Source organism: Tachyglossus aculeatus, chromosome 9 (genome assembly GCF_015852505.1).
Source record: "Tachyglossus aculeatus isolate mTacAcu1 chromosome 9, mTacAcu1.pri, whole genome shotgun sequence".
NCBI classification, from domain to species: Eukaryota; Metazoa; Chordata; class Mammalia; order Monotremata; family Tachyglossidae; genus Tachyglossus; species Tachyglossus aculeatus.
The window spans coordinates 28,322,188-28,341,691 of NC_052074.1; the positions used below are offsets into that span (position 1 = coordinate 28,322,188).

General features: G+C 42.3%; 1 protein-coding gene across 2 annotated transcripts; it reads left to right on the forward strand.

Moving 5' to 3' along the window:
• Positions 1-143: 143 nt before the first annotated feature.
• Positions 144-19,455, forward strand: SLC25A27 (solute carrier family 25 member 27). Of its 2 annotated transcripts, XM_038751425.1 has the most exons (9): positions 144-1,499; positions 4,306-4,497; positions 6,583-6,667; positions 8,902-9,024; positions 10,058-10,170; positions 10,585-10,669; positions 11,934-12,026; positions 13,160-13,262; positions 15,906-19,455. In XM_038751425.1, exons 1-9 carry the CDS (start codon positions 1,394-1,396, stop codon positions 15,975-15,977), a joined length of 972 nt encoding a protein of 323 aa, XP_038607353.1. In that variant the 5' UTR covers positions 144-1,393; the 3' UTR covers positions 15,978-19,455. The 2 variants fall into 2 exon arrangements, with proteins under 2 accessions (XP_038607353.1, XP_038607352.1); XM_038751424.1 differs by lacking the exon at positions 15,906-19,455 and having other exon boundaries at positions 13,160-13,483.
• The last annotated feature ends 49 nt before the right edge of the window (positions 19,456-19,504 follow it).

The following is a 19,504-nucleotide window of genomic DNA, read 5'->3' on the forward strand; positions in this document are numbered from 1 at the left end:
CCCAGGCATTCGAGGCTCCCGCACCGGATCGGACCAGTCCTGAGGACAGGAGGACCCGGGTGTTCGAGGCTTCTGGACTGGACCGGTTCAGTCCTGAAGGACAGGAGGGCCCAAGCGTTTGAGGCTCCCGGACTGGACCGGTTCAGTCCTGAAGGACAGGAGGGCCCAAGCTTTCGAGGCTCCCGGACTGGACCGGTTCAGTCCAATCCTGAGGAACAGGTGGGCCCAGGCATTCGAGGCTCCCGCACCGGATCGGACCAGTCCTGAGGACAGGAGGACCCGGGTGTTCGAGGCTTCTGGACTGGACCGGTTCAGTCCTGAAGGACAGGAGGGCCCAAGCGTTTGAGGCTCCCGGACTGGACCAGTTCAGTCCTGAAGGACAGGAGGGCCCAAGCGTTCGAGGCTCCCGGACTGGACCGGTTCAGTCCAATCCTGAGGAACAGGTGGGCCCAGGCATTCGAGGCTCCTGCACCGGATCGGACCAGTCCTGAGGACAGGAGGACCCGGGTGTTCGAGGCTTCTGGACTGGACCGGTTCAGTCCTGAAGGACAGGAGGACCCGGGCGTTCGAGGCTCCTGGAGTGGGCCGGTTCAGTCCTGAAAGGACAGGAGGGCCCAAGCGTTCGAGGCTCCCGGACTGGACCAGTTCAGTCCTTAAGTACCGGACTGGTTCAGTCCTGAAGGACAGGAGGACCCAGGCATTCGAGGCTCCTGGAGTGGGCCGGTTCAGTCCTGAAGGAAAGGAGGGCCCAAGCGTTCGAGGCTCCTGGACAGGACCGGCTCAGTCCTGAGGGACAGGAGGACCCAGGTAGGTGTTCGAGGCTCCTGGAGTGGGCTGGTTCAGTCCTGAAGGACAGGAGGGCCCAAGCGTCCGAGGCTCCCGGACTGGACCAGTTCAGTCCTGAAGGACAGGAGGACCCAAGCGTTCAAGGCTCACGGACTGGACTGGTTCAGTCCTGAAGGACAGGAGGGCCCAAGCATTCGAGCCTCCTGGACAGGACCGGCTCAGTCCTGAGGGACAGGAGGACCCAGGCATTCGAGGCTCCTGGACTGGACCGGTTCAGTCCTGAGGACAAGAGGGCCCAAGCGTTCGAGGCTCCCAGACTGGACCGGTTCAGTCCTGAAGGACAGGAGGACCCAAGCGTTCAAGGCTCACGGACTGGACTGGTTCAGTCCTGAAGGACAGGAGGACCCGGGTGTTCGAGGCTTCTGGACTGGACTGGCTCAGTCCTGAGGGACAGGAGGGCCCAGGCATTCGAGGCCCCCGGACTGGACCAGTTCAGCCCTGAAGGACCGGAGGGCCCGGGCGTTCAAGGCTCCCAGATCCGCAGTGGACCGGTTCAGTCCTGAGGGGCCGGTGGTGGCAGCATCGACGAGGCCCATTCTGTTGCTGAATGTCCCCCTCGAAGGACGAAGAGAGGCGTTGGTCCCTGGCAGAGAGATGGCCCAGAGGAAGCAGGTTCCTCCTCTCCTGCTGCGCAGCCATCGTGGCCGAGCTAGGTATTATCATTATTATTATCATTATTATTATTATATTTGTTAAGCGCTTACTACGTGCCAGGCACTGTACTAAGCACTAGGGTGGATACAAGCAAATTAGGTTGGTTAAAGGCCCTGTCCCACATGGGGCTCACAGTCTCAATCCCTGTTTTACAGATCAAATAACTGAGGCACAGAGAAGTGAAGTGACTTGCCCAAGGTCACACAGCAGACAGGTGGCAGGGCTGGGATTCCTCCCTCCCTCCCTGCCTGCAGGGATGTACAGAGCTGTAATTTTATTTTCTTATATTGATGTCTGTCTTCCCACCACCACCACCACCAGACATTCACTGTGGGCAGGGAATGTCACTGTTCATCGCTGTGTTGTACCTTCCCAAGCGCTTAGTACAGTGCTGTGCACCGAATAAGCGCTCAATAAATATGATTGACTGATTGATTGAATGAATGAATGAATGAATGGTAGCAGTTGGGGAAGGAGTCCAGGGCTAGCGGGGGAGCAGCAGAGCGATTCGTCAATCAGTGGTATTTACTGAGTGCTTATTATGTGCAGAACACTGTATTAAGGGCTTGGGAGAGTCCAGTCCAACAGAATTAGCACATTCCCTGCCCATGATGAGTTTATGGTTTAGAGGGGGAGACAGACATTAGCATCATCCCCAAGCCCCGTTTCTCCTCAATCAGAAATAATAATAATAACAATAATAGTGCTTGTTAAGTGTTTACTAAATGCCAAACACTGTACTAAACGCTGGGGTAGATACAAATTAATCAGGTTGGACACAGTCCCTGTCCCACAAGGAGCACACACTCTTAATCCCCATTTTACAAATGAGGTAACAGAGGCACAGAAAAATGAAGTGACTTGCCCAAGGTCACACAGCAGACATGTGGCAGAGCTGGGATTAGAACCCACTCCTTCTGACTCCCAGGCCCGAGTTCTATACACTAAATCACACTGTCCAACCTGGGAGTTCCTCTGTGGGCAAGCACCAGGTCTGCTGTGTTCTGGGCTTTTTCCCGCATCCTGATGGAAGTCATTAAATCATAATCATTTTCAAACGTAGGTGCATGCATTTTGTTTGGCATCTTAAAGCCCTTTCATAACTTGAGCTTCCCTTTCAGACTCTGCCAAACAATTCACCCAACCCCCGCTCTTTCCCTGTCCACACCTCACCGACATTCTAGCTAAACCGCACATTTGACTCCTACTTGGTAACTATTCTGGTGACGATCTACGATGGAAAATATGGATACAAAAGTTAACCTAAACGTGTTACAAATGAGGTAAATGCTATTTTACATCTTTCCAGCAATTATAAATGAGGTAACTGCTACTTTCCATCTCCATAGCAATTATAAATGAGGTAAATGCTATTTTACATCCTCACAGCAGTGATACAGGTAGGTGAGTATTTCTGCCTCTGTATTTGGGATGGGGAAACTGAGACACAGAGACTGTGACTTTCCCAAGTCACAGAAATATCTGTGTCGGAGTTGGCACATGGGAACTCATGTCCCCTGGATCCTCAGATATGCCGGAATCTCATTTTGAGGGAACAAAATAAGGGGCCTTTCAGATTGGATCGGAGAAGGGACGGGGGAGGGTGGGAGGGAGAAGGGTTACACAAAACACCTTGCTCTGCTGTTCACACACACTAAGGGATTCCAAATGCCCTGTTTCAGTGGAGTGTCTCTAGAGCGGAGAGAAAACCTGGGAGAATTCCTGGAATTGTCTACTGTCCCAGAACCCATAATTCAATGGATTTTATTCACTAACCACCTACAGAGTGCAGAACACTGGGCTAACCCAATTTTGATCCAATTTGACATTTTTCATGTGCTGAGGGAGGCAACTTAAAAACCACAAGCTCCTAGCTCCGACTTCTACTTTTTAAGGCATTTAATAAAAAATCAGACTTTCAGTGAACTAAGAGGGATGAATAATCACACATCAGGTTTTTCTCACAAACGTTTTCGAGAAACAAGAATATTGCAATTCAAAACAAGAACCACGGACCCAAACCTTGAGGTCTTTTTGCTGTCACCTTATGGTTGTCACCCCCATTGGACCACATGGCCTATGCAAAATTCTAGATCTTCATGTCAACAAGCCCTTCTAATTCTCCTGGATCTAATCTGAATTCTGTAAGCTTGTTGTACAACATAATAAACAGATACATTCCCTGCTCACAATGAGTCTGCAGTCTAGAGGTCACACAGCTGATGAGTAGGTGGAGCTGGGATTAGAAATAGGTCCTTCTGACCCCCAGGCCCGTGCTCGATTCATTCATTCAATCATATTTATTGAGCACTTACTGTGTGCAGAGCATTGTACTAAGAGCTTGGGAAGTCCAAGTCAGCAACATATAGAGACAGAGGGCTCATAACAAAGGGCTCACAGTCTAGAAGGGGGAGAAAGACAACAAAAACAAAACATGTAGACAGGTGTCAAAACCGTCAGAATAGAGTTATAGCTTTATGCATATTATTAATAAAATAAATGGAGTTGTAAATCTGTACAAGTAAAATAGAGTGATAAATCTGTACAAATATATACAAGTGCTGTGGGGAGGGGAAGGAGGTAGGGCTGGGGGGGTGCTGGGGAGGAGGAGAGGAAAAAGGGGGCTCAGTCTGGGAAGGCCTCCTGGAAGAGGTGAGCTCTCAATAAGGCATGATCCACTAGACCATACTGCTTCTCACCCATGCTGCTTGTGAAATTGAATTCAGGTGTGGAATATGATGGGTCACTTGTATTTCATAATGTTTTTGTTTCAGAACAGTGGGTTTTTTTGTGTGTTTCATATAGCAACCTTTCCGCTCGACCTCACAAAAACTCGACTTCAAATTCAAGGGGAAGCTGCTCTTGCTCATTATGGAGAACCATCAGGAGGCAGCATTCCCTATCGGGGCATGCTGCGTACAGCCATGGGAATAGTTCAAGAAGAAGGCTTTCTGAAGCTTTGGCAGGGGGTAACGCCTGCCATTTACAGACATTTAGGTACTTACTGGAGGTCTAATTGCTCAAGTAGTTGCATGCTTTGACTTTTGTCCCAGATGTTTCACAATCAGTCAGTCAATGGTGTTTTCAGTTAATGAGCTGGAAATCAGTGGGTATGTATGATTTTTATTCTATCACTGAATTAAACGTGTTTTATAATTTAAAAGAAAAATAGTCAGAACAATATCAGTACCAACAGCGTTTATTGAGCTCCTACTGTGGCCAGAATACCGTAAACCCGTTGTTGGGTGGGGACCATCTCTGCATGTTGCCAACTTGTACTTCCCAAGTGCTTAGTACAGTGCTCTGCACACAGTATACCCTTAATAAGTACGACTGAATGAATGAATAAAACGGGAAATAGAAGATAGTTCTTGCTCTCAAAGACCTTGCAATTAATATGCAAGTCTGGGTTCAGTTTGCTTTGGAAATCTAAAAATTAGGGTTTACTTGTTTTAGCTTCAGAGGGCAGTTTTAAATTACCTTGACTAATACTAAATGATAGTACTTATTTCCAGGCCTTCAGTTTTTTTCTTGGGAGGAGCAGTCTCCTTATTTTTCAGGCTCCACACTCCCCTTAACTAGGAGCAGAGGGGAGGAATGAGAGGTGAGTGAGACTCGATCTGACTGGGGACTGAGGGAAGAAGAGGAAGAAGGGGGAACGTAGTAGGGAAGAGAATTAAGGCCTCCAGGGGCAAGGAAGTAGCTTAGCTGAGAGCCTGAGCAATGTGGCTCAATGGAAAGAGCATGGGCTTTGGAGTCAGAGGTCATGGGTTCAAATCCTGGCTCTGCCAACTGTGAGCTGTGTGACTTTGGGCAAGTCACTTCACTTCTCTGTGCCTCAGTAACCTCATCTGTAAAATGGGGATTAAGACTGTGAGCCCCCCGTGGGACAACCTGATCACCTTGTAACCTCCCCAGCGCTTGGAACAGTGCTTTGCACATAGTAAGCGCTTAATAAATGCCATTACTATGAGCCCCCAAAACATCTGGTGATTTCACCAGCTGTATGAAAGAAAAGCAAATTGGATGAAAGTAGTTAGAGGGGGTTTTTTTAATGGTATTTGTTAAGTCCCTACTATATGCCAGACACTGTACTAAGCCTGGGGTAGATACAAGCTAATCAGGTTGGACATAGTCCATGTCTCACATGGGGTTCAGAGTCTTAATTCCTATATTACAGGTGAGGCAAATAAGGCACAGAGAAGGTAAGGGACATGGACTGTGGCCAACCTGATTAGTGTGTACCTACCCCAGGCCTTAGTACAGAGCCTGGCACATAGTAGGGACTTAATAAATACCATGAAGAAAAACATCGATATAGTGAATCCTATAGGAAATTTCCTGAACTATTTTCTTTAGGGTGAAACCCAGGCAAAGAGTACTATATTAAGTGTAAATAGATTGAACTCAATCTACTTAGAATCAGAGGGAGTAAAGTCATTTCTCTGGGGTTGTGTGGGGCAAAGGTATTGTACACAAACTTGCTCTTCTAGTTCCCTGTGTTTCTCATGGAACTCCATGTTCCCAAACGTACCTTCCCTTCAAAATGCGGGAGATATAGGAATTGATTTTAGCATTTCAAATACTGTTATGGTTAATGAGTTAAAAGTATCGGATTAAGTCCAAAGTGCTGAGGAGTGTGAGATTTGTCTACAGAATTTTGAGAGGTGGGCTTGGGGAAGAGGAAAGTATCAATCAATCGTATTTATTGAGCACTAACTAGGTGCAGAGCACTGTACTAAGTGCATGGGCAAGTACCAGGTGGCAGTATTTTTATTAATAGATTTTACCAAAATTCATCATCAAGTCCTTAGATGACTAAGAAAGGCACTTGTGTGAACACTGAAATGCATTCTATCCTTGGGTTACTAATTTCAGGTTTGATTATTGTTGTTTTCTCTATTCCCCTCTCTTTCACCTAACAAATATGAATAGAATACTGGCCAATTTATGAATGCTATTTATGGTCTTTATCACTTGGTTGTGTACATGACATTAAGTTTTTAAGAACTGCATGCTCTTCACAATAAACACAGCAAATAGAAAGCTCAATGTAATGAAAAAAATATGCCTATTTTTCAGTTTACTCTGGTGGGCGTATGGTTACCTATGAATATCTTCGGGAATCGGTGCTGGGCAAAAGTGAAGATAAGCATTTTCCCCTTTGGTAAGTTTATAAGTTGGGTATTTCAGCGATGGCAGTGTCCTTTTTAAAAAACATTAGATTTATACGATTATACCTTCACTGATTAAAAATAACTCATAACACAAATTTCATATGATTCTTTTATAAAAACATTAAAACAAGCTAAAAATAAAAGTAGAATCTTCCAAAACATCAAGCAAATTAAAATGAAATAAAACCTCGCCACTAAGAGAACACTGTTGATAAAAAGAACTTGGAGCATGCAGCTGGATCATGGAAAAATTGATAAGAGATTTAGTTTTCAAAATAATCTGTTCCAGGTGAACTATAATTGCCACATTCTAGGTCAACACCATGCTAAAGAACTTTTTTAAGATGAGCTTGCTTAATGGTTGGCAAAAAGCATTAGGAAAATGTCATCCTATTACTTCTAAATTACAAACCTGGTCGGAAATATTTAGCTCCACAACTACAGCATACCCATAATGCTAATTTTTCCCAAAAAATGAAGTTTGATTCTCAGATTGCTGGAATTAGACCCATCTCTTTATCCTTTCTACAAAATAGTGCCCAAATCTCATAACCCACTTTAAAAAAAGTCATCAATCAGTGGTATTTATTGAGTGCTTACTGTGTGCACAGCATTGTACTAAGCACTTGGGAGAGTAAAGTACAATGTTGGTAGATACGTTCCCTGACCAGGTCCATATATTCTTTTCTTACTGTCACTGAATACTCGGGTCTTACTTCTCCAAGGTGAAACAAGTTTCCTTTGACTTTCACATCCCTTCCTCTCTTCCCTAGACTTGATGAAAGCATGTGGATTCCTTTGCCAGTTTGGGGAAAAAAAATTGAAAATGGCACTTTATAATTTCAAGCTAATTACAGATTTCTTTCAGAGTAGCCAGGTCTGAAAACCTGAAGGAATTTATAGAAAGCTTGAAATATGTGGACAGAAACATAGATTGAAATGTGAAAGTGTTTCCTGCTTTTTTTGTCAGAAAATGGATGTGAGCTAAGGCTTTTGAAAACCCTTTGTCACAGAGAAGACCCTAAAGTTATATTGCTTTTAGCAGTTCTGTTCATGGGGAACTATTCATGAGTTGTAGGGCAACTGCAGCGCAGAGCAGCCCATAAGTTTTCAGTCTAGTTGGTGAAAAATGCAGGTTAAATGCTTTATAATATATGTCTACCCTTTGGAACATAGTCTTAGTGGTTTTTCATGGTAGAAATATTTTGTGAATTGTATTACTTTTAATGAAGTCCGTCCCCCCCCCCCCCCCCCCCCATTCTAGGAAGGGTCTGGCTCATCTGAATGATGCCTTAAACTCATATTGCTCCCACCCCCGACTCACCGAAGAAACAGAACAGTGTTGGGGTTTTTTTTTCTGTGCTTTGGAAACTTTGGGGATATTTTGTGGTTAGGCCAGCCATGAAAGAAGACAGGGGTGGACTTCCAGGGGAAGGAGCTTCATAGGAGCAGAACATTTGCTAATGAAGGAAGCAGGGAGGAGAACAATGACTGAATCCCACATTTCAGGGGGTGAATCTCTCTGCTGTTGAAGAAGATGAGAAAGTCATGTGAGGCAACCCTTTTTAGCTGACTGACCCTGTATGAGTGCCCTGTAACTCTAGGATATTTGAAAAATCTTTTACACTTAGGGTAATATCGACGAAAGTCTTAACTGCTTTTCCTGTGTTTACTGTGACACTCTGTCTGGGGCCTGGTACATTGTAAGCGCTTAGTAAATGTTCTTAATCAAGATTGTTCTGACAAAACTCGTTGTCATACATAGCTGGCGTTGCATGAGAGTTCCCAGGACCGGAAGACACTGTCAAAGGATAGGAGGAGGAATCAGTTTCTGTATGAAGATCAGAGGAGAGGCGGAAGAATAAGAAATGGGAGGTGGAAGATTTGAAAAAAATAACATGATTAAGAAGCTGTTATCCATTATATCTTCTATGTTTTTTAAAAAAGGATAAAATAAATTACAAAAATTACAAAGGTCACCAAGGTATTTAGCTTTCAAAATGAGGGTTTTTTTTCAATGAAAGTTTCAAGAACCGTGGTTTTAAAGATGATAAGAGCCCTGGTGAGATCAGCATTTTGAAGAAAAGATACTATTTTCCCACACAGTTTCTCTAGGGTTGAGATTAGTTAGGGTCCTAGCATTAACTCGCTGGAATGAGAATGATGGGGAGAGGCAAATTGTCGTTGAGATGTGCATTTTTAATTTTCCTTCCCAATGTTTTAGGAAAGCAGTCATGGGAGGGATGATCGCTGGTGTCATTGGTCAGTTTTTTGCCAACCCTGCTGATCTAGTGAAGGTTCAAATGCAAATGGAGGGAAAGCGGAAACTTGAAGGGAAACCATCCCGGTGAGTTTTGCAACGTTACTGGGTTTTTACTCCCATTTTCCTCGGCTTCCATTTGGGGAACTTTTAAAATCAGGCTTCCATTTATTATTGCTGCTAATTCAGCTCTGGGCGGATTTTTTAAACTAGCTTAATAGTCTGTTGGCCCAGGTGAGTAAAAACATTCTAGGCTTATTGGCACAGCTAATGAGAACTTTTTTTCAGACAAGAAAAATAAATATTTGTTTTCAAACTGGAAATTGACAGGAAACCCTTTCAGTCCTGACCCCAAAATTGTTGTCTATGCTATCAAGTCTGAGATAGGCCAGATAGAAGCAGCATGGCTTAAGGAATAGAGCCCGGGCCTGGAGTCAGAAGGACCTGGGTTCTAATCCTGGCTCCACCACGTGTCTGCTGTGTGACCTTGGGCAAGTCACTTCACTTCTCTGGGCCTCAGTTACCTCATCTGTAAAGTGGGGATTAAGACTGTGAGCCCTATGTGGGACAGGGATCCTCATCTGTAAAGTGGGGATTAAGACTGTGAGCCCTATGTGAGACAGGGATTGTGTTCAACCTGATTAATCTGCATCAACTCCAGCACTTAGAACAGTGCTTGATACATACTAAGCACTTAACAAATATCATAATAATTATCATTATTATTATAAATGTAAAAGTAAAAAATAAATTATGCACAAAAAATGTAAAGGTAACATAAACTAAAATTTGTTCGATACATAGCCTATTGGTTCCAAATTAGGTTTTGGTAGATTTATGGAAAATTAACTGGTTTTTGAAGTGTTTTCCTTGGTGGGAAACATACACTGACTACATCAGATTTCTGTAAGATTTTTCTTTATTGGACCAGTTAACTTTCTCTCCCTCTCTTCCATGTTTTGTTTTTCACTTTAACAGGAGTGTTGGTTCCAGAAAAATGGGGGTGCGGAAATGGGTCTTTGCTTTCCTGCTTAGATGTTCTGTCTCATTTCTCTCTATTCTGTTTAGATTGTTTCCACAGAGGAATTGAGTCTTCACATGTGGCGTTTTTATTCCTCAGATTCCGTGGCGTGCATCACGCATTTGCCAAAATTGTGACAGAGGGTGGACTCCGTGGTCTCTGGGCAGGCTGGGTGCCCAATGTTCAGAGGGCAGCCCTGGTAAACATGGGAGGTAAATTGCAACTTTTTTGATGACCATGAACCCAGAAACACCCCAAGTATTAAAACTACCAGAAGCCTTCAAAGCCAGGAAAACTGAAACCCTATAATTCTAGAAAAGAATGCTTGCCGGGGTCTGAATTGGAGTGGGCAACTCTCTACAAAACTGATGTAATTAGCATCAGGGGGCTGGGAGACATCTTGACAGATCATCCAGACCAATTCCCTTCCTCCTGGCACCGACAACATCTGGAGTTAGAAGACAGGTAGAACTTGCAGAAAGCTGGCCCCAAGAATCTGACTCAAACTAGAGTATTACTGTTACATTTTCTATTAATGAATGGCTTTGATCTCATTAATGCCCAAGATAAGCCTCTTAAACCCCTATTATTTCTAATACCTGATTAAAGGTTCCATTTTCTTTTAGATTTGACCACTTATGATTCAGTGAAACACTTCTTACTGCAGAACACATCACTTCAGGACAACATTTTGACTCATAGCTTATCCAGGTATTTATTATTTTTCTGTAACCTCTGTTATTTCCAGCATATTTCTTCTGCAAGGTTTCCACAGACAGAAGCCTGGATGGTTGAGTTGTTGTGGAAGCTGGGAACAGTGGTGGTGTGATGGAGAGAACCAGGATTCTGTTCTTTGATAATGGATTCCCCTGTTGCCTTTAAAGACCAACAGGTGCATTAGAGGAGTCTGACTGTAACCCAGTCAGCTGTTTAGGGAGACACTGTGCCCTCGAGATGCTCAGAACCTCATGTTGACTGCCAGATTGGAAGACTGGGTAGGAGACAATGATAAGCCCTACAAGTAGCCCAAATGGGGTTGAATGGGAAATCGCTTACTGAGTGCTTACTGTGTGCAAAGCACTGTACTGCACTGTGTTGTACTAAGGTACAAGTTTGGAATCATGAGCGGAGAAGAGAGAAAGAGGCCAAGAGAGAGTTGGAGATACTTGTCGAGTTATTCAGTCTCCCATTGCTGGAATGGTTTTCCAGCTACAAAATATCCCCCGATTTTCTTTCCTGTAAACATACAATTACACTTTAAAAATAAATTAATATATGTACAACAAAGCCCATCAAAATTTGAGGAGCAATGTGGCCTAATGGGGAAAAAAAAACCATGGGCCTAAGAGTCAGAGGACATGGGATCTAATCCTACTTCTGCCAGTTGCTTCCTCTGGGGCTGTCGGCAAGTCACTTCATGTCTCTCCACCTCAGTTTTCTCAATCGTAAAATGGGGATTCAATACCTGTTCTCCTTGTTGCTTAGACCATGAGGCCCATTTGGGCCAGGGATGGGTGTCCAACTTGGTTAACTTGTATCTACCCCAGCACGTAAAGCAGGACTTGACGCCTAGTAAGCACTTAAGAAATATAACAATTGTAATAAATATAATGATAATAATAATGTGAAATAAAGCCCAAAGCCTGAACATGGGATGAGGTTTTTTTATCTCAAACTCATCCCTCTTCACCCAGTTTCATTCACTGAGTGGTAATTTCCATTCCTGAAAACGGGGATTTCAAATAACATGCTTTTCAAGCATCTAATGTTCCCTTGTACTTGAATATCAGGTATCCATGGCCTCATTTAGGGTAGGCAACTATGAATTTTACTTCAGCTGAGGTCGTTATGGGCAGGAAACATGTCAACTAATTCTGTTGTACTGTATTCTCCCAAGTGCTTAGTTCAGTGCTCTGCACACAGTAGGCCCTCAATAAATACCATTAATTGATTGATGTACCGATTGTTTTTTTAGTTTATGTTCTGGATTGGTTGCTGCTACTCTGGGAACTCCAGCCGATGTCATCAAGAGTCGAATAATGAATCAACCCAGAGATAAACAAGGAAGGTATAAATGTCCACATGTTAATTAATCTGCACTAATGTGACCGCTTAGTTTTGGGCAGGGGGAAAATTGCTTTAATGGGAATAATTTATATTAAATGCATGTTGAACTAATGGATTCTTTTGTCTGGAATGAAACTGACTACTTTATTATTATTATTATTATTATTATGGTACTTTTTAAGTGCTTACTAGGTACCAAGCACTGTTCTAAGCACTAGGGTAGATACAAGATAATCAGTTTGCCCCACGTGGGGCTCACAGTCTTAATCCCCATTTTACAGATGAGGTAACTGAGGCACAGAGAAGTTAAGTGGCTTGCCCAAGGTCACCCAGAAGACAAGTGGCAGTGCCGGGATTGAAACCCACATCCTCTGGCCCCTAAGCTCGTGCTCTTTCCACTAAGCCATGAGCTAATTTACAATATAAATTGGACACCTTAAGAGCATCCCTCTTGCTTCTAAATTTTGGGGAGAGCAAGACATACAAAATTCAAGAAATAGTTTTAAGATTCTGTCCTGTGAAGTTAGTGCTATTTCCTCAGACATGGCTCAAATTAACATTGTTGCTACTCAATAGAAAATAGATGTCAGAGGGTGTAGGAGCTGTATAAAGGCATGAATCAGGCTGGATTACTCTTATTTTGAAGAAGGAAAAAAAACAAGTAGTCAGCCCTGGTATCATTTTAGCATAAGCACAGTAAATAATAATAATTATGGTATTTGTTAAGCACTTACTATGTGCCAAGCACTGCTCTAAGCACTGGGGTAGATACAAGGTTATCAGGTTGTCCCACGTGGGGCTCACAGTCTTAACTCCATTTTATAAATGAGGTAACTGAAGCACAGAGAAGTTAAGTGACTTGCCCAAAGTTACGCAGCTGACAAGTGGTGGAGCTGAGATTAGAACCTATGACCTCTGACTCCCAAACCCATACTCTTTCCACTAAGCCACACTGCTTTAGATGATGTCTAAATCATCTTTAATCGAGACTGGTTAATTTTAAAGTATCAAGAAACTTTAATTCTAAAGTGTACCCCCTCAGGGACCTATTCAAATATGTTAGTGTTTTTGTTTGAATATTATTTGTGTATTTACATATTGGGGAAAAAAATGAAAGTATGTCTTTTTTTTTAGGGGACTGTTGTATAAATCCTCTATTGACTGCTTGATACAGGCTATAAAAGGTGAAGGATTCATGAGCCTGTATAAAGGCTTTGTACCATCTTGGATGCGAATGGTAAAATCAGTATTTTCTCTATGACATTTATTTTTTCCCATTAGAATTATTTTTCTCTTACATATTCATTTTCAATATTCTATATTTTACTAATTTGCAATTGATTATTTGAGTGTTTCCCATCACCCCTCAATATCCCAATTCCTACAATGATCCCATTAGGATGTGCTTTGTTTCCTGTTGTCACTTTCCTTCTTTCCTCATTCATTTCTCTCCTTAATCACTGGTATTTACTAAGTCTATGTGCAGAGTGCTATACTGTGCACTTGGGAGAATAGAGTACAGCAGAGTTAGCATAATCTCTTTCTTTTCTACCTTTCCATCCATCTTCCTTCATTCCTATTTCTCCACTCATATACCCTAATACAGTCCAAAACCTTCCTCTTCCACTTGTTTGGGACAGTTAACCTTTTAACCAGACTGGGGCTCTGTTTAAACTTAAAGGAGAGAATCTTCCAAAAATGAAAATCCTTCAGGGAGGAGTGTTTATCACCAGAATTCCAAAGATTAAATTCATGAACTGTTAACAGAAGTACCTTAAATTGTGTGTGTTAGATAGGGAGTGATGATGATGGTATTTGTTAAGTGCTTATTATGTGCCAAGCACTGTTCTAAACACTGACATAGATACGAGGTAATCAGCTTGTCCCACATGGGGCCCACAGTCTTAATCCCCATTTTACAGATGAGACAACTGAGGCACAGAGAAGTTAAGTGACTTACCCAAAGTCACACAGCCTATAAGTAACAGACCCGGGATTAGAACCCACAACCTCTGACTCCAAAGCCTGTGCTTTTGCCACTAAGCCACAGTGAGGAAGGGTGATCTCTCCTGTATCTGTGGCTCAAATCAAACAGGACACATGAAGTTATGCTCAAAGGAAACACTGCAACAGATGAGAACAGTGGTATAGCATACTGACTCCAGCTCCCAGGTTAGCGCATAGGTACGGTGTACTGTGTTAAATCTCTAAGACGAAATCAACAACCTACCCTACTTAGCCCAGTCTGCCAGGTTTGAAAAGCAGTGTCTTACCAAAAGGGAGAAAGGAACTGGGGGACAAGTAGGGTGATGATACAGGGAAAAGAAGAAAGCAGCATAGTCGAAAAGCAAAGGTAGTTTTGCAGGTTAGCATTGGGACACAGAAAGCAGGACTGTAGCGGGGATTCTCCAGGTACTCTCAGTAACAGTTTTCACTTCAGCCTGTCACAGCCCTGCCTGGTAGAGGAGTTAGCCACTGAAAAGAAAAATGGCTCTGACTGGAGGGGGGAACAATGATCAGCATCCCCCCCAGTAATGATAACTGTGCTATTCATTATGCAGTTACTATGTGCCAAACACTGTACTAAGTGCTGGGATAAAATACAAGATAATCAGATCAGACACAGTCCCTTGTCTCATAAGGGCCTAACAGTCTAAGAGGGAGAGTGAATGGGTATTGAGTCCCCACTTTATAGATGAGGAAACTGAGGCACAGAGCAGTAAAGTGACATGCCCAGGGTCACACAGCAAGCAAGAAGGGGAGCCCAGATTAGAACCGTGGTCATCTGACTCCTAGACCCATGTTTTTTCCTCTAGACCTCACTGCTTCACATGGATCATGCTGGCTCCCATTGCTTAGCACAGTACTCTGCCCAAAGTAAGCACTTAATAAATCCTACCACTAACACTATCAGCCACAACCCCTCCCACGTATACTGTCTCAGACTCACGCATATCCTCTGGCCTAGTGTGTCAGGAGATGGAAAGGTGAAGCAAGAGTTCTGTGTAGCCCCATCACCACCATTGCCTGAAATACCCATCCACTAGAAGGTGGGAGGTGGAAGAATCTCAGACAGAAAGGGTAACCAGGGAAATAACAGAAATTCAAGGTGAAACTGTAGCCAGGTGGGGCTTTTGTCCAGATTTCCCATCTCAGTAGACTGCCTGCTTGATGGTCTAATCTGGGAAAGCAATACGATTAAGGCCAGGTCACACAACTCCAGAATCTGTGGCCTTTATTATCCATGGGGAAAAAAAAGGGTCTACTATATGAGCAGCTGAGTTATCATTTTCAAGAGGAGTTGACTGAGAAGTTAATAGTCAATATGTTTTTAAATATCATGCTAGCTGACAAGAAAAGCAGATCATCAAAACTGATGAATATATGAATTTGCTCTGGATCGTGCCCAATTTCACTAGCTTGTGACTGGGACTATATTTGCCGAAATTATTGAAACAAACAGGAAAACTGGAGTTACTACATACATGCTTTATCCCTGGCTGAATTGATTTCAAATGGGTATAACATTCATTTGAGTAAGTGGTGTGCATCATACTTTTCTAGGACATTATTCCAGATAGGTTTTCCTGTTCCATGTATGAAAGCAGCTGGAGAGAGTGGGAGTTTAAAGGCTGTTATGAATTGTTTTGACCCTTGTCGGCATTGGGAATAGATGACTTGGGTAGCATTGTATGAACCTCAGAAGGCTGGGAATGTCAAGTGCTGGGAATTGTGGACAACATCTCTGTGTGCAGGACACAGAAGCAAGTCTAGAAATGTTATGTTTTAATATGAATTACAGGAAAACATAGGTAACCAATTTTAAAAGAGATGCATCTAACTGTGTGTGTGTGTGTGTGTGTGTGTGTTAACTTTGCAGACTCCCTGGTCACTGGTATTCTGGCTTACATACGAAGAAATCAGAAAGATCAGTGGAGTTAGTCCATTTTAAGACCTTAAAAACACAAAGCACTTGTTCAGTATCACTGCAGTGTGTGGGCATTCGTAAACACATCACCTATTTCTACCTCTTCAGGATGATACGGAATCAATCACTCAGTGGTATTTGTTGAGTGCTTTCATCGAGACTTTGTTATGGGGTGGGTTGATATTCTATACTTGTGCTTCGAGAGACTTAGTAGGTGTGAATAATTATGGCCAAGAAGAAAACAAAACCCTTGCTCTTTTGTTGTCTAAAACAATATCATTCCACATGGTAGAAAGGTGCTGCTACATCACCCTACTGAGGTTGTACACAAGAAGCGAGGAAATAAGGTGACTGATCAACCCTGAAGTGCACAAAAAGAATTTTAAGCAGAGGCCTGTTCTACGAATTCAATGCAACCAGGAATGTTACTCTTTTACTTCCCACAATTTGTGCTCATATTTACACCTTTTTAAGAAAGGGGACTATAGAGAGAGAGATTAATATTTTGAGCATCTTAAATGGGACCCTCTCTCTCCTGCCACAAAAAAAGGAAGGCATTGAAACTGATTAAAACCCAGGCAATGCCAAGACCAAAAAAGGACTATGCTTTCTACCAGGGTTTCAGGAATCCCCTGGCCTTGGCTAACCATGCAAAATAACCTGTCAGAAATCAAGAACCGTAGACAAGCAGGTGAATGGCTGATCAACAAAGTGACCACTTGAGATTTTCTTTGGTTGAGTGATCATTGAATAAACTCCTTTTAATAATACTAATTATGGTATTTGATAAGCACTTACTATGTGCCAGCCACTGTACCACTGGGGTGGATACAAGCAAATCTTTAACTCTAGCAACTTCTACTTTCATCAGTACTTAAGAGGTACAAAAAATAGAGCTGTCCTTTGGGGAAAGAAAACTTGGCATATATCTTTCCTCATATCTCATTCAAGATGATAGAGTCACAAAAGGCAGCTCTACCTTCCTCTTCCTGAACAGTTTGGTCAGGAGCTCACAGATGTGAGGACCGAAGTTAGTTCTAGACCTCTAGAAAATTTATTAATGCTATAATAGTAAGTTATGTTCAAGCACTGCCTTTTTATGGCAAAACCACCTATTTTTTCTGCTTTCCAAATTCATGCCCACTAATGAACTATTTAAAATGCAGTAAACTAGTCAGTCCCTATAACTTTTTATTCCTCTGGCTGCAGAGTTTTATCTCCTAAAATCTTCAAAAGGCCACTGCATTTTCAAAGATGTACAATTAAACTGGATCTATCTTGGATACATTATTTTATTATTGTAAACCCTTAAATGGCCGGAACTAGTTGGAACCACTTTTAGAAACAGTAGCTCTCTTTGACTTCAAAATGAGCCTCAAATTTTGCCTCCGCCTTATTCAGCTTCTCACTCTTAATATTTTTCAGTATCCTCTGCCTTGTTGCTTCCCCCAGTTCATTCTTTAGGCTAATTGCTTTAAAAAGTAGAGCTGCTGTTTGAGTAAACCAGATATGGTAAACTTCTTTCCTCATCTCTCCTGTTTTCCTTTGTTTCATCTTTCCCTCCTTTTCTCCTTTGAGGTTATAGGGATTTTGCAAGTGCATCATGTTTACCCAAATTTCAGCCCCAATACATTTTTTTAATGATGATTATTCTGGTTTCACAAAAGTACCCCACCGACTCTGCCTGTGGTGTCCCTTTTGCTCTGCCATTTGCTTAGGGATTTTTTTTCGGTATTTGTTAAGCATTTATCGAGTTCCAGGCACAGTACTAAGTGCTGGGGTGGGTATCTGTTGCTTTCTTCCAGCTCCCTTATACCTCTTTTTCTGTTCCCCCTCCTTCTGTGCCTCTCTCTGATATCCCCGGGAAGTCTGGGGAAGAAAGCAATAGTCTTTCCCCACCTTTCCCTAAAGCTGTTGTGAATTGTGAGAAAAACCCCCAAATATCCCCCTCAATGAATTATGTTTTTTCTTGTAAAAGCTATAACCTTATTTTTCCACAGGTTTGTGCTAGTGTATGTTAATGAAAAATGGCTAACTTGATAATGCCACTGTAATATAACCTTCCCTCACCAGTTACACTTCTCAATATTCACGTTGACTATACAGTACACCATTTCGGCTTCTCTAATATTCAGTTTTTAGAAACCAGTTTTTTGTGGCCACATATCAAGCCTACAAAGTCTCACTTGCCACGCTGGTGCTTCCATCAAGTTGTGTTTAACAATGTTCAGATCAAGTTCACATTTTCCCTTGGATTATGGGCTCTAAGTGGAAAGTGCATAAATGATTTATGAAGAGTGCAGAGAAACTGATTTCCTGTGGGAATGTAAGTTTGGATTGGTTAGCCCAAGGTTAGTGGCCTAGTAGAAAGAGCATGGGCTTGGGAGTCAGAGGACCTGGGTTCTAATCCCAGCTCCACCATTTACCTGCTGTGGGACCTTGGCCAAGTGACCTAATTTCTGGGCCTCAGTTCCCTCATCTGTAAAATGGGGGTTCAATACCTTTTCTTCCTCTTACTTAGGCTGTGATCCCCATGTGGGACAGGGACTGTGATTGACTTATCTTGTATCTATCCCGCTTAGTACAGTGTTTGGCATGTAGAAAGCACTTACAAATACCACAATTACTATATTATTGTATGGTAACTACAAGAATTGTCAAAGAGAATGACCAAATATGACCAATATGACCAAAGCCATAGTCCCCAACCCCATAAGCCTTTTTTTCTTGTAAATTATGGTTTTACTTTCAATGAGAACTTGAAGAAACGTAACTCCGGTGGTTAATGAAGTAAAGCTTTATTTTATAAAATGGATATTTAATATTTATATTGGGAAAGATGCCTTTGCATTTTTTGTGTGTGGGTCAAGGGAGGGCGGTATTCATGCATCTCTCAATCAATCATATTTATTGAGTACTTACTGGGTACAGAGCTCTGTACTAAGCGCTTAGGAGAGTATGATATAACTGAGTTGGTAGACATGTTTCCAACGAACTTACTGTGGGCATCTATTCCAACTACTGTATTGCCACTCGTGACCATTGTTTGTGATCAGAACAGGGAGGTCTAACTGACCAAGTGATCCAACTGTGCGAGGGAGATGTTTGGAAACCACCATATATCTGGTAAATTAGGGTGCTTAGAGACCTCTAACGCTGCTTGAGCAGAACTGCCAGGTAGGTAAAATGAATTCTCCTAATATTGCACTTTCTAGACCACACTTTTCTTGTTGCCAATACTTCTGACTCCTAGTATTTTCTTTCATTAAACTTTTACTCATGGTAATTATGCTCCTGTTGGGCAAATTTTAATGAGAATAGGCATGTGCAGCAATGTAATCATTGTGTCATGAATCAATTTTCTGTTTAAAATGAAGTTAAACACAATTGATGTATACTTAGTATAAATGACTGGTCAGAATAATGTTTAAGGTATTTGTAATATTTAGGAAATAAGTAAATTTTATCAAAGGTTTCAACACTGTAGATTTTGTCTGTACATTAGGAGCCATATCAATATGTTCCAATTTTAAATAAAATAAAATTTGGTT